Source organism: Rhinolophus hipposideros (assembly GCF_964194185.1).
Source record: "Rhinolophus hipposideros genome assembly, chromosome: 10".
Taxonomy (NCBI): domain Eukaryota; kingdom Metazoa; phylum Chordata; class Mammalia; order Chiroptera; family Rhinolophidae; genus Rhinolophus; species Rhinolophus hipposideros.
In genome coordinates, this window is record NC_138056.1 from 45182419 (window position 1) to 45198587 (window position 16169).

Genomic DNA, 16169 nt, shown 5'->3' on the forward strand with positions numbered 1-16169 from the left:
GCCACAGGGATAAAATATTGGTTGTGATAGTCAGCCTACTGGAAGGAGAACTGACTCTGAGTGATGAGCACACAATATGATGTATAGATGATGTATTGTAGAAATGTACACTCGAAAGTTATGTAATTTTACTAACCATTGTCACCCCAATAAATTTAATTTAAAAAATGGTCAGCCTACTGACTGAAGACATCCTAGAGAGGAGGTACAGTATAGCTTTCACCTGACCTATCAATCAATTAATTATTCAAAAGCATTGACTGAATACATTATGCTGTTTCCCCAGCCATCAGAAAAGTCTCTGTTCAATGGGAAAAAAGACATGTTTCTCATTCTACAAAAGTCAATATCAGCCTGAAAAGCCTCTGGTTATTATAGAGGAAACTGAAAGACTCTTGAGAGAGTACCATTTCCATGTAAATGTAAACAGATTTGAAGAGTAGGACTCAATGACATTAAAGTTCTCCTTCAACTAAAAACCTAGAATTCTACCAATTTAAGCTCAAAAAAGCCCCACTTGATTGCACTTTCTGAAAATTTGACAACTGTGTGAAATCGAATTTTTTTTCTGATTTGCATATTAACACTACTTAGTCCTTTGAAGTTAAAGCATTGTTCCTCACTTACTCTTAGGTATGTAGGATATTCTGTGCTCTCATAAACTACATTGAGAAACTACAATTTTTCAATGATAGATACCATATACAACCCAATTTTCCCTTCATACGTCAGACAATCTTTAAAAAAATATATTTTGATATAGTCCCATTCATTTTTATGTACCCCTATGTTCACTCATGGTGGCCAAGACATGAAAACAACCAAATTGTCCTTCAATAAATGGATAGATGAAGACGATATGGTACATATCGTGTTTCCCCCAAAATAAGACAATAGCCAGACAATCAGCTCTACTGCGTCTTTTGGAGCAAAAATTAATATAAGACCCGGTCTTTTTTTACTATAAGACTGGGTCTTATATAAGACAGGGTAATATAATATAATATAATATAATATAATATAATATAATATAATATAATATAATATAATATAAAATACTGGGAATATAATATAATATAGTATAATAATATATTATACCAGGTCTTATATTAATTTTTGCTCCAAAAGACCCATTAGAGCTGATTGTCTGGCTAGGTCTTAGTTTTGGGGAAACACGGTTTATACAATGGAATATCACTCAGCCATAAGAAAAGATGAAACACTGCCATTTGTGACAACATGGATTGATCTTGAGATTAGCATACTAAGCAAAATAAGCCAGACAGAAAAAGTCAAGAACCATGTGATCTCACTCATATGTGGAATATATAACTGAAAGCAGCAAACAGACAAGACAAACAAAAACTCGTAGACGCAGACAACAGTTTAGTGGTTACCAGGGTATAATAGGGAAGGGGAGTGGTACAAGAGGGTAAAAAGGGTCAAATATATGGTAATGAAAGAAGAACTGACTCTGGATGGTGAACATGCAATGCAATATATAGATGATGTATTATAGAATTGTACACTTGAAACCTATATATAATTTTATTAACCAATGTCACCCCAATAAATTTAGTAAAAAATCTAAGCAAAATAGACATCCTACAAGTCTTTTATTAGAATTAACTAGGCTGTCATAAACAATCAAAGCTAGGGAAATTGATTTGCTCACTTTGGCATGGTCTCTTTCATTCGGAACTAAATGTTCAGCTAACTTGTCTGATAGAATTGCTCTATTAAAAATACACCCAGTAATAGGTTAAGTTTTTCACTTCGGTGGTAATACTTTGTATCAGATTATATTGTGAAATTATTTACAATGTTGTGATGGAAAGAAAAAAGGAACCTACCAATATTTGATTTCTGCCTTATACAATCATTCATTTAAATCATATTTATTCATCCATTTGGTCCACCTCCTATTTAAAATATATAGAAAACAAAATAGAATATTGCTTCCTTAGTGTGAAAAGTTTAAATTGTTAGGGAAAATAGGCTTGTAAACATATAATTCTCCAGTAAGTCACAGTGGCTTTGATGGAAGACATCATAGCTTAGTGGAAAGACACAAAGGGTGAGTTCATTTGATCAATGGGATTTCAAGGACACTTCTTTGAATTGATAAGTTTTAAGGGGTGACTAGAAAGATTAAATATTTTTTTAAAATTTTACTTATTTATTTATTTATTATTAGTTTCAGGTGCACAAAACAATGTAATAGACATTTATCATTTATATCCCTCACACAGTGACAACGCCCCTCCCCCCATCCACTACCCCTCTGACATCACACACAGCCATTACATTTCCACTGTCTCTATTCCTAATGCTGTACTCCGCTTCTTGTAACTATATGTTAAGTGAAATAAGATTAAATATTTAAGCATAGCAAAAAGAGCTTTTATTGATGTTGCTTTGCAAATTGAACCCCCTACATGGAGGGAAAGGAGAGACAAAAGAAAGAGGCAGACCACTCAGATTGGTAAGTGGCAGGTTTAAAAAGACAAGGCATGTCTTTGGCAGCTATAAGATCAGTAGATCTCAGCACCGCCCACCAGTCTTCAAAGTTTATGTAGAGGTCTTAACTGGGTTCAGTCCCATATACTATCCAGACGGTCTCAATGACACATTGCTTTCTCATGGCTACGCCCTTTAAAACAAGCTCCCCTGGGAATGGAAACAGTGGGGCATACCTGATGAGAGCAGAGAAATTGTACAGGTAGGCTTTTGATGACCACCCAGTTTCAGATGTCAAAATCGCACATGTTACTGAATCTTAATTTCCGGCCTTACACCACATACTCCTACTTCTGTGCTGTGGCCTTCCAGACTTTCAAATCAATGTCCAAGGTATTCAAAGAGATTTTTCTACTCTCCCTTGTTGAAAGCACAATGTGTCCCAGGGCTATATGAATTCTAGAATCTCTATTCAACTTACAGCCCACCCTTTTCCTTCGAAGCTGTTCTCTGCCAAGGTTTCTAGAGTCTTGCCCTGTGAATTTGGATCTCAGTTTCTGGTGAAAAACTCAAGTGGTCACCTAAGCAGATTTCTAGGACTCTTTCCTCTACAACTTCTTCCTAACCATAGGTGGGCCCAAATTTTGATCCATCATAGCCTATCTGAAATCAGTTCTCTATTCTTTCCCTCCAGTAAGGAAAGGGCTGCTTTCAATTTGCAGTGAACTTCCCTGACTGAGCTTATAAAGTGCCATCAGGCAGAGAGCTTGGGTGGATATGGACTTCACCTCTTGTTTTCTTTCCAACAAGGAGTCACAGTTCTGCACTGTCTGTTTTTGATGTCTGATGTATTTTATGTATATTGCCCAGAATTAGAGTTGTTTATTTGTTGGAATATGCTCTATATCCATTACTTCTTTATGACATATTACAGTATGATAGAAAGCTTTTGGGGCCTTTCTATTTTTTCACATTCGTGCTCAAGGGTTTACAAATGAGAGCCCACCCAGTTTTATGTTTTGTTTTGCATCTATATTGTGAAACAAAAAATTTTACAAAGCATTATTTTTTTCTGGGCATTTGCTGCCTGCCTTGGTGTTCAAAGCTGTGGCTAAATTTGTGATTTTCTATTTAACTATAGAGATGTATCCTCAAAGTTGGAAAGTCTTTCATTTTAATAAACTCTTATTATCTCTGTTGCAATGATAAAAAGTTTCCTTGCTGCATTTGTATGAACATAATAATAACAAAAGTATTAAATGTTTAATGAGGGACTTTTTAGGAATGACAGTGATTTGCATGTTTACTCACAATATTATCAGGCAATAATAATATTAAAATAATAGGTAATTGTTTGAGTATCGACAAACATTATTATATGTCTTTTTAATGGAGTGCCCCATTTAATTTTCATAACAATGATGTGCATTTTTTTTTTCACTTTTCCAATTTCACTGACAAGGAAACTGAGTCAATGAGAGGTTAAATAACATGCCTAAAATTTTATAGCTATTAAGTGCCAGAGTAGAATTCGAATAAACACAATTTATGTAACCCCAGTGCCGTTTGTTGTTAACAACATATCCATTACCTCCCAATGATGGTACAGACTTAATAAGGCTCAAAGAACTTGTGCAACTTATATAATGACCGGTGGGGACCATCTTTAAGTCAGGTCTTTCTAATGTTGAAGTTGCTACTCTCAAACATACAATTACATTTTAATCACAATAAGGGGACTCAGTAACTGAGACAGACTTGGACAGGGCTAAAGGATTTCCAATCACAGCAGAGTCTCTTTATAGCCTTGAAAAACTTGTGTGACAGTGACATGGTTAAAGGCAATTTCTGCCCCAAAGCCCAGGCTGCCAGTTATGTTCATTAAGGGATAATGTCCAGGAATCAGCTGATTTGCTGTAAAATTGCTCTTCATTGAGGACCCCCTTCCTTTGTACCCAGGAAGAGGGTGAGGAATGTCATCAGCTCTTGTCTCCTTGTGGGTAACTCAATAACATGGTGTTTGGAGAGGAAAGAGGTAAAGTTCTTATTAGTGCTCATATAAGAATACTGTTAATTAATATGTTTTGAGTTAGGATCCTGAAAAAGGACAGCACATTGAAAATTTAGAGGAAGAAAAGGGGTTCTTCATCTTCAGATACCATCTGGCAGCTACTGTGTGTGTTTCCAGAATTCCTCAAATGTGCTGTCATAATGGATAAAACCAATTAAATGGGCAATTAGGAGATGGGCTGGTCACTCATCAGCAAAAGTCCTCCTTGCCTTAAATACAGCCTGACACAGGTGTACCTAAAGCTCTAAGCAGGTGGATTCTATGTCCCTCAAAGAGAGACAAGCTAAGATGAGGAACAGTTTGAGGAGCAGAATGGTATGGGGAGCTGCTCGTTTGTGAAGATAGTTTGAAAAGACAGTCTGTTTCTTCTTGCATGATGGAAGGTAACAGAACAATGATGTAAATTAATAAATCCAGGGTGATCAAAACTAACTGTAATTCTTTCTAAATATTTGAATCATTTTTGAAAATCTCCTTGAATTTTGAGTATGGTAAGTAAATTTAGGGGAAAAATTAAAGGACAAGCACATACTATCAATTATTTACTTTCTAAGTACCTTAAAGATGTTAGGAAGTCTTATTTTATCTTATTTTATCATAAATTAAACCTAAGAAATTAGTATGTTATGAGAATTAGTACAATTTACCTATTTCCATTTATTAGTGGAAGCAAAAACTGAAATCAGCACGGTATATGTGAGTGGACGTATATGGTTTGATAGGATAATCCTTTGTGCACATGAAACCCATTCTCTTATTATTTCTTATTATTGTCATGACACAATATTGACTCATAATTCTGTTGTCTAAATCCTAATGTGGTTGCAGAACAAAATAAACATTGGTGTTAGAAAATCCAACATGGTTTCCCATTTTGTCTGCTCCATGATGCCACAGGTTTACATCTGATTGAAATTCTGCTGATAAAACAAAAGGCATAGATCCTATACAGAAGAAGTTCATCGTGCATTCTTAACACTTTCGGGAAATAGCTCTTACCTAATCTCAAGATTTGTCTATGTATTTTCTTTTTTTTTGTTTTTAGTGGTTTTGTGCTGAAGCCAGGACCAGAAACAGGTACCTTGACTTTTCAACTATATTTTTCTGCTTCTTAACACGAAACCCTTTTACTTAACAATGACTTCTTAACAAATAAAACAAGAAAAACCATTACACATACACAAGCTCATGAAACTCTTCCTCTTCTAGGCAGTGAGCTTTGTGCAATATGTACAAAACTGATATGCCCCACATCTATGAGCATCTCAATGCCTTTTTTTGCATTTTGTTTTTTTAATTAAATTTATTGGGGTGACATTTGTTAATAAAATTATATAAGTTTCAAGTGTACAATTATATAATACATCATCTATATATTACATTGTGTGTTCACCACCTAAAGTCAAATCTCCTTCCATCACCATATATTTGACCCCCTTTAACGTTTTCTACCTCTTCCCCTCCCATCCCTTATCCTCTGGTAACCACTAAACTGTGTCTGTGTCTATGAGTTTTTCCTTGCTTGTTTGTTTGTATTGCTTATTTGTTGCTTTTTTTTTTTAGGTCCATTTTCTCAAGCGATATGTAAGTGAAATAAAGTCAAGAATTCTGAATCTGCGTGAATGTACACTCTGCACATTCACTGTGCTGTACCTTTGCATTTGAAATTGATGGGTAAAGTGAGAGAGCTTTCCATGTGTTAAAGAAATGTTAAGGCTTTTTCTCCAATTAAAAAACAAACAAACAAAAACAAAACAGCGACAGTGCACGGTGAATGTAGGCTGGAGAATTCATAGATAGAGAACATTCAGACACTTAATTTGACCCCAGAGTTCTTCCTAGTCAATATCCTCAAACATTTATTTACCGTATTTCACATTTCTTCATCTGTCAGTAACTGAATAGAAGTTCATAAATTTATACACAGAAGGGGTAATGCAGCTTGTCCAACTTCCCACAGCAGTAGAATATAGCTAACATACAAGTTTTCTTTTTAACAATTTTTTTACTTAGCACAATAAATTATAAGCAAAAACATAGTGTCCTTATTTATTATAATTACCATATGCTTTTTGGTCTTTAATGATCTGTGGGGCATCATCTGGGGCATCACGATGAAAGAATCTGTTTGTGACTGACCATCGTTGCTCACTCAATCTCCGAGCTTAGCACTGAGAAGCAAGGTTTCTTTCTTTGTCTCAGGATGTTCCTTTTCTCTTAATTTATAACCTTTCCTTTTCTTCCACTTTCTTGTTTTAGTGAGTCTTCAACAGCATTATTGCACGTTTCTTTTTACAAAGCAATACTATAGCTACATACGTACTGCTATGATTCTAAGACTTTGGTTTTCACAGAATCACATGGAGGATTTGCTAAAACATTGAATGCTGGGCTGCAACCCAAGAAATCCTGATTCAGTAAGTTTGGGGTGGAACATAATGATTTGCATTTATTTGAAGTCCTCCTGTGCTGCTGATGCCCATGGTCCACAGTTACAGAGCTACTAGATATTTACTCAGCATAGAAGAGAATAACCCCGGCGCCCCAGGTCAGGAACAATGTAGTTTTCTTAACTGATTGTGTTGGATCTAGAAGGTTGTCTCTGTTCTTATAACTCTCTTATGCCTATCACAATTCCAGCTATAACAGATACCTATCTCCTACCTAACTTGGGTGCTGATAACTTGAGGTTTTTCCTAATGCATCTCTATACATTCCCTACCAATCACTCACCCACGCACCCAAAGATCTCTAATTCTCTTGTTTCTTTCTGCTGTTTTCTTTTTCTCCAATTGCTTCCTCCTCAGAGAGCAATGATATAAACTTCCAACTTAAAAAAACACTCCCTGTCTTTGCACATTTTTTTTTACACATTTGAAATAATATTGACTCATGCTTCTCTTATTTTAGGGGCATTATTGTTTTTTCATAGTTCTATTTCCTGCATCTAGAACAGTTTAATTACTGAATGAAAATGCAGGCATCTAATGTGGAGGTAATGAAGTACAATACAAGAAGAAAATCAGAAGTAGCCACCATACAGGAAATTTTTTAAAAATACAAATTCATGGGAGTTTTTGGTTTACTTTGACTTAAGGATAAGGCTTGGGAGATCTTTAGTCTGTTCACCAATAGCTGACATTTGTCTTCAGCTACTAACAACAATTTCCAGAGTAAAAAGCACCGAGTCAGGCAGAATTAATTCAAGTGCTGAATACTTCTTTTATGATCCATGTGACTTCAGCAAAGTTATATATTTGAATCTTAAACTGAGTGCTGAGATGCTTTAAAATGGTATATGTGAAAAAGTTTTGTAAGTTACTTTAATGAAATATGAAACTAATGAATTATACTTGCTCATTTTTGCCAGTAGAAAACAAAATGACAGAATTCATTATTATGTGGGCCTACTGTTCAAAGAGAGAAGAACACTAGATTGTATTCCACAAGATACAGGAAAGGAAATGTGACAAAATAAGGAGAAAATCAATGCCATCTGGAAAAAAAAAAAAGAAAAGAAAAGAAAAACCACTTCTGATTATATGATTAAATAAGATTCCTACAAATTAAACCTTCCTTTTTGGTTATTATGTTTTTGTTTTTTTAAATTTTTTTATTATTTTATTTTTTAAACATTTTTTAAAATTTAGTTTCAGGTGTACAAAACAATGTAATAGACATTTATCATTTGTATCCCTCACATAGTGATAACCCCCCACCCCCTATCTACTACCCCTCTGACATTGCATGCAGCCATTACATTTCCACTGTTCTATTCCTAATGTTCTACTCCACTTCTTGCAGCACTATACACAATAGCCAAAACATGGAAACAACCGAAATGCCCATCGGTAGATGACTGGATTAAGAAACTGTGGTACATTTATACAATGGAATATTACACAGCCATAAAGCAGAATGAAATCTTACCATTTGCAACAATATTCTTTATGTTTTGTACTTCTAAAAAACTCCAAAAACCTCCTTCGTTTGTTTATGATTAGGAGGAAAGGTAAAAAGCTTTCAGATTGAGTTCTTTTTCACTGTGTTCTCAGAAAATGGATCAAAATGGATTAAATATACAGATATATTTGAGATGGCAGGAAGTGAAACAGTGGTCAAAGTTCAAGAGGAAGAACAATGGGAAAACAGAATATCTATTCCAAGATTATTTTATTTTTCCAGAAATTACATTAGAAGTGGAGCTAGGCCTGATTCCTTAGCAAATAAGTGCTTCTTTCTAGTTTCTATTCTCATCAGTAGAGCACTGAATAGTTACCAAGAAGCTTTAAAGTATCTGGTATCTGTTCATTAGGCTATGAGTTAGAAGTCATTCTATTTTAATGTTTCACACGCACAGCTCCATTAGAGAATGAATCATATTTGGATAAATGTCTAACATTTTGCTATAGCTTGGCATTTTAAATTGTATGTGTGGAAAACTGTATTTGTTCAAACAGGTGGGCTAACAGGTTAATGGGACTTTGTAAATGTGTTTTAATTAAAAGAAAGATGTCTCTGGAAATTTTTCACATTCACCACATTGTAAATATTATTATTTCAAATATGTAAAAAAAATGTGGAAAGAGAGGGAGTGTTTTTTAAGATTGGAAGTTTAGATAATAGCTCTCTGAGGAGGAAGCAATTGAAGAAAAAGTAAACAGTAGTAAGGAACAAGAGAATTGGAGAGAGATCTGTGTGTGCGTGGGTGAGTGAGTGATTGGTAGGGAATGTATAGAGATTCGTCCGGAAAAACCTCAAGTTATCAGCACACAAGATAACTAGGATATAGGTATCTGTTATGATAGAAATAAGAGAGTTAAGAGAACAGAGACAACCTTCTAGATCCAACACAATCACTTAAGAAAAACTGAATGTGAGAAATACCTATGAAAGGCAGTGTGAACGGGAAATTAAAAGAAGTGAGGAACTTTGATTCTAGTTCCAGCTCAGACATACTAAATACATTGGATGTTAGAATTCATTTCCCAAACTGTATAATGTAGAGTTGGAACATTACTGTCTTGGTCTCTTTCAAGAGCTATATTTCAAACTCTGATTTTGGGGTAAATTTCGTTATGTGGCTCATGAGCCAAGGTTTTCATGTGTTCAAGATTTGTTCTAAAAGTTCAAACGAACCTTTCTTTCAATGCCTCTTTATGTATGAACTAGGTAATAATCGAGCAAATTGCAAGGCCATAGTTATCGGAGAAACATTTGGGGGAGTTTTTATGTCTTCGTTTATAGAACAGCAACTGACCCAACAACTCCTTTGATTCTAGGACCTGTGATTGCACTTCTGCCTGGAGTTCTGTCCCTCCAGGTCATCATGTCATACTCCAACCACACCAGCATTTTTTTCTTCCTAACAGGCCTCCCAGGCCTTGAGGCTATGCACACCTGGCTCTCCATCCCTCTGTGTGCCATGTATGTGGCATCTCTGTCAGGGAACAGCCTAATCCTATGGGTGGTGAAGTCAGAACCCTCCCTGCACCAGCCCATGTACTACTTTCTGTCCATGCTGGCAGTGACCGACCTGGGTTTGTCTGCCTCCACGCTGCCCACCATGCTCACCATCTACATGCTGGGTCTCAGGGAGGTGGCCGTGGATGTGTGCCTGGCCCAACTCTTCTTCATCCACAGCTTCTCCATCATGGAGTCCTCTGTGCTGCTGACCATGGCCTTTGACCGTGTTGTTGCAATCAGCAAGCCCCTGCACTATGGAACCATTCTCACGAGTCCCCGGATTGCCCTAATGGGGCTGGCCATCATCTGGCGCAGCGTCGGGCTCCACATCCCGGCTCCCATCATGCTGAAGAAGCTGCCTTACTGCCACAATTTCCGGCTTTCCCACTCCTACTGCCTGCACCCAGATGTCATGAAGCTGGCCTGTGCTGACACCCACATCAACAGCGCCTATGGTCTCTTTGTAGTGCTCTCCACACTGGGTGTGGACGCAGTGTTCATTGTCCTCTCCTATGCGTTGATCCTACACACAGTGCTGTCCCTTGCCTCCAAGGCCCAGCGCCTCAAAGCCCTCAACACTTGCATCTCCCACATCTGTGCTGTGCTGCTCTTCTACACACCTATGATTGGCCTGTCTATGATCCACCGATTTGGGAGGTGGGCTTCCCCATGCAGCCGTGTACTGCTCTCCTATATGCACTTTCTCACACCTCCATTGCTCAACCCCATTGTCTACACTATTAAGACGAAGCAGATCCGAATGAGGATGCTGCGTCTCTTCTGGTGGAATAGAAGAGCAATAGGAACAAAGCATAATTAAAATCTGTGCTATACAGAGCAAAGGCAGAGTGATGCCCAGCCATAGTTGTAGCTTAATCAATGATTTTGTCCCCGTCAGATTATACAGAGAACCAGTGAAAAACAATACTCATCCTCGGTGTCAGTAACTTCACTCTCTAATGGTGAGTTATTATCCACATAGTCATCTATATGTTCTTTCATTAGAAACATACTTATTGAGCATTTACCATATATTCTGGACTCTGCTATAGCCTAGAGATCAAAAGAGAATTAAGTTCTGCCTCAGTTTGGAAAGTCAACTTCGTCATCTTTGATACTCACGTAGGAGGCTATTACTATGATTAAACCCTTCAGACTCATGTAAAATTGCTTAAGGGAATGAGCTATAGTTTTAAAATATCTAAACCTCTGACTATTGTTCTTGGAAGGAGAAGAGGCTGTTAAGTCAGAGGTCATACATTTGGAAATTTGTATTCCCAGTTCAATGTCATCTCAGGGTGGACAAAAATCATTTTTCCTGTGTTAGTCACAGTGTCCGCTGAGTATGGTGTCATATTTTGCACAGAAATGGTTCTTATTGAGTATTTGCTCAATCAATAGAAAAAAATCATTCAATTAAGATTTGCAGGAAAATTTTGTAGCAAATTTAAAATGTTCATGAGGAGAGGGAATTTAAGATATAAAAGTATGAATATCTCATCTTCAAAATGCTTCTTTACTGTCATGAAGAGCACGTGAAGATTTTGCTGTTCTTCCCTCTTATGTAAAAGAAAAATGATGCATGAAAAGAGAAGGGAAGATATAATCAATAATATTGTGATAAGTTTGCATGGTGACAGATGATTATTAGAATTAGTGGGGTCATCAAATTGTAAAGTATAAAAATGTCAAACTACTATATTGTACACTTGGAAATAACCAACGTAAGGTTGTATACCACTATAGTTAAACAAATTTTTTTTTGAAAAAATTGTAGGATGATTACTCTGCTGTTTGAATCTCTATCGGCCAGTCACCAAGTAAGGAAAAAGCATAAGAATGAAAAAAATTCATGATAATTTACCATTAATTGGAAGCCAAACTTCTAAAAACTTATCCATCCTGAATGCAACCCAGTACTTAACAGCAGGTGAAATAATTATTTTGAGAATGAAATGTGTATATTTTTCTAGTATTTCCTTCATTAAAAATAATAACCTGCTCATAATTCTAAAAAGTTGCTATTTGGCTTCCTTACTTATAACCAATTACAAACAGTAGATTACTAGCTTAGGATATTACGGAGAGAGGGGAGCTAAAATTGTTGCCTGATAGCGGTGGTAATATCCATGGAAGGAAAAAAACATAGTAATAATTATTAAAAAGTAAAAATAAAAGTGGAACTGTCAAATGGTCAAATAGTCCCATGCTCTTTGACAGATTCTTGGCATATTATTAAACACGAAAATATAATGTACAATAACAGTGCTAATATTCTCCAAGTCTTCAAGGAGATATTCATACTAAATATTTAATATAATAAATATATTTAGTACTTAAAAGTAGCAACCTTTTCGTTTAATAATAGTAAATCATTCTGATCCTGCCAAATCAGTAAACAGGTATTCTATTTAATTTTTTAACATGTCTATTTCCACCTCTAGCTCCACTAGGCTTTCTTTGCCTAAATCATGGTAGTTCCACCTTATATTTCTTCATGTGTCCTCCTTCTTTATTTATATTTAAGAGTTAATCATTAATAAATCATTCTAGGCAAGATGTCTTGAAAACCACATAAAGTAGTTAAAGTCATAGGACGGGACATTTTCATCTCTGCTTTGTGAATCCTAGAGAAACATGCATTAATTCCTTCAACAACTATTTGACAGTTACTATGCTCAAGTCTGGAGACATAGAGTTAAATGAAGTGGATATCCCAGAGAGATATGCCTCAACCTCCTGAACATTGTGGCATATAGGTCAAACGGGCTTTAAAAAAATCAACTATCTTGAGTTTTGTGTTGCCTATCTTGAATAGATGTGTTGAAGGTTTAAGTTTTATCCAACTGTAGTAGTGATATATGACAAACGAGAACTTTGCCAAACAGAAGCAAGAAAAAGACTTTCTGATTCAGAAAGGAATAATAGGAAGGGCTTTGTCCAATGACAGCTTTAGGAATTGAAGAAACTTACTAACATTTAAAATGGCCAAAACTGAGGGTGAAAGGATATAAGTAGGTTGGAAATGAACACTGGAGAGGTGGTAGAATTGTTGAGTTTATAGGCCAAAGTAAAGTGATTAAACATTATTGTAACACAAAAGTTAAACTTTTGAAGGGTTTTATAAAGTAAAATTTCATGCTAGGTTGATATTCTTAAATAAAAAACATAGATTTGATTGTTGAATTCCAGTTATTGTGGTGTAGCACTAAGATCTATACAAATTCCATAGTTCAACATTTCAGTTCATTTACTGGGAAATAATACGTTGAAGGACCTTTGATAAGTTTTGAAGAGTAAAAAAAAAAAAAAAAGAAACATGCAATTTTTTTCTATAAGACTAAAGAAGATAAATGACAAGACTACATCTCTAGGGAACATAAATTTTAGGAGAAAATGAAAAGACTTTGAACTACAGAAGAAATTGTTGAGAAAGGATAGATTTATTTTTCACAGAAGAAGCCGAGTAATTGACACAAAAAAGACGATGGAAATTTGGTCAAATATTTTCAATGTAGTTCTAGTGTTTGTGGTAAAAATACATCTATCCTGAATTGTAATATTTTTATTCCCTCAGATAATTGTCCAAGTCTTTTCACTCAAGTTTTATTTATGCTCTTTCTTGAATCAGATATATAATATTGTAATTTGCACATTTAACTATATTATTACAAGTCTATTAAAATTTTCATTGTTACTGCATCATTTTCATTGTTGGAATACTTATATGTATTTATATGTGTGTTTATATTATATTCCATACTTGATTGTAAGTTCCAAGAGAACAGAGACATGATAAACTTTATTCATTGCTTCAATACTGATCATGTATACAGGGCTTATGAATAAATGAGTGATTGAATTAATGAATGAGCTACCCCCAAAACTGCCTTGCCATTGGGATAAGTGTTGTTTATATAATTTAGTTTGATAATGTAAATATATATGTTGTAGATTTAGCTATTTTAGCTACAGAGAGTAGAAGACAGATTGTGACTCTTAGAATATTTTTCTGCTGTTAGCACCTCATGCCTGGTCCAATAGGCAAGTTTTTTATCACTGCAAAAAAAAATTTTCCCAGGAGAACCTTTCACTTGCATCATGTACCAGGAGGGAATAGGCATCTCCCAGGAGACTGGGTCCACCTGGCTCACCGTCCTCTTCATTCCTTCCTCATAAATGTGAGTGTTCTGATGCCCTGTGCCATAAGTGCTGGTAACAAAGAGAGCATTCGTGAGGCTTTTTCAGAGCAGCAGGGCAGCAGCAGCCCTATGCTTTCGATAACTTTAGTCACTGTCACTTGATGTGTGTGGCGACAGTGGCTGAGAGAGACTAAAAGTGAATGAAATTAATACCGATTTGTGTCTACAACCTCTAAGACCTAACACCAAGGAGGTTCCCTATGAAATCATCTTGTGCTATAGCTTCTCCTACAGGCTTGAGCTGCCATGGGATTCTACAGTTAGCTTTACCTGTGCTATACTCCAAATAGCTGTGTTATACATGACTGTTCTCAAAGACAGCAGACAGTTTAAACAAAACTGTGAATGAGTAAATAGTTATCTGATCTTGGAAATTACATTAAAATATCTATGACTGCTTCTTCTGCTATCAACTCCTCCATATTCATTCTCAGGGGGTTCCCTGGCCTAGGTCAGTACTATCCCTGGTTTTCAATTCCCTTCTCCGCCATCTATGCCATGGTGCTTCTGGGAAACTGCCTGGTGCTGCACGTGATCCGGACCGAGCCAAGCCTGCACCAGCCCATGTTCTACTTCCTGGCCATGCTGGCCCTCACTGACCTCTGCATGGGGCTATCCACAGTGCACACAGTGCTGGGGGTCCTGTGGGGGCTCAGCCAGGAAGTCAGCCTGGATGCCTGCATCGCACAGACTTATTTTGTCCACGGTCTCTCCTGCACAGAGTCTGGAATCCTTCTTGCCATGGCCTTTGATCACTTTACTGCAATCTGCAATCCTCTGAGATATACATCTATCCTGACTAATAGGAGAATCATTCATTTCGTAGTGAGCATTGTGATGAGAAGTGCTGTCTATTCTTCCTGTTATCATTCGTTTGAAGTTCTTCCATTACTGCCGCCCCCATAACCTCTCCCACTCTTTCTGCCTGCACCAGGACCTACTCCGGCTGGTCTGCTCTGACATCCGCTTCAACAGCTTCTATGCCCTGGCTCTGGTTGTTTGTACCTTGCTGTTGGATGCTGTTCTTATTCTCATCTCCTATGTTTTCATCTTGCAGACAGTGTTGGCAATCGCATCGCGGGAAGAGAGGCTCAAGTCTTTACAAACCTGTGTTTCCCACATCTGTGCTGTCTTGGTTTTTTATATTCCCATCATTGGTCTCACTATGGTGCACCGCTTTGGGAAGCATCTCTCACCTTTGGTTCACGTCCTTATGGGCAATATTTATATTCTCTTTCCACCCATGATGAATCCAATCATCTACAGTGTGAAGACCCAGCAGCTCCGAAGCAGGATGAAGAAGTGGTTTTCTTCGAAAATTTAGTGAAAACCTTTGAATTTTATCAGTAAAAGTATTTTAAGGTCAAAAGAATAATGCTAGTTCCCATGTGTGCAACAATGTAAAATGTTAATAATATTTTCTACAAATTTTTGTTTGTATGAGGATTTGAATATTAAAGAACTTAAGTATCTTGCTGATGCAAGAGAGGTGATAGAAGTAAATTTTGCCAATACACATTCCAGAAAAGGTTTCTGAAAATCTACTAGAAGATAATCATAGCTATTATGGACATGACAGCAAGTGTCTTTGCATTTTATTGACATATTCTTTTAGTATGGTTGTCATGAAAATTGTGTTACCCTGAGTTCATCAATATTTTCATTCCATTTAAACACACCTCTATCTAAAATTTTGGAAGCATGCCTGCCTATTTTTTAGACTCTCAAAGTAATGATGTTCACACCAAATATGATGCAGTGAAATTGGACTTTTCTCATTCCTAGAGGTGAGGTGAATAACTATGATATTAAAACTATGATGCTGAGCCTTCCCTCTACTATATTCCTTTTTTTCTCATTAGAGTTGTAATGTGAGTCCATTTAATGAATTTTGGGATAAAAAGACTTATAATCTCTCTATTCCAAAGAGTTTTCTCCTTAATTTCTTTCCAAGCTTGAAGATATGATAT

At 36.3% G+C, this 16169-nt stretch overlaps 1 protein-coding gene across 1 annotated transcript; it reads left to right on the forward strand.

Moving 5' to 3' along the window:
- Positions 1-9860: 9860 nt before the first annotated feature.
- LOC308503415 (uncharacterized protein) lies at positions 9861-15523 on the forward strand (the record flags this gene model as incomplete). Its single annotated transcript, XM_081062712.1, is given in 4 exon segments — positions 9861-10780; positions 11775-11817; positions 14557-15044; positions 15046-15523. Coding segments are annotated over 4 exon segments (1929 nt in total).
- Between the last annotated feature and the right edge of the window lie 646 nt (positions 15524-16169).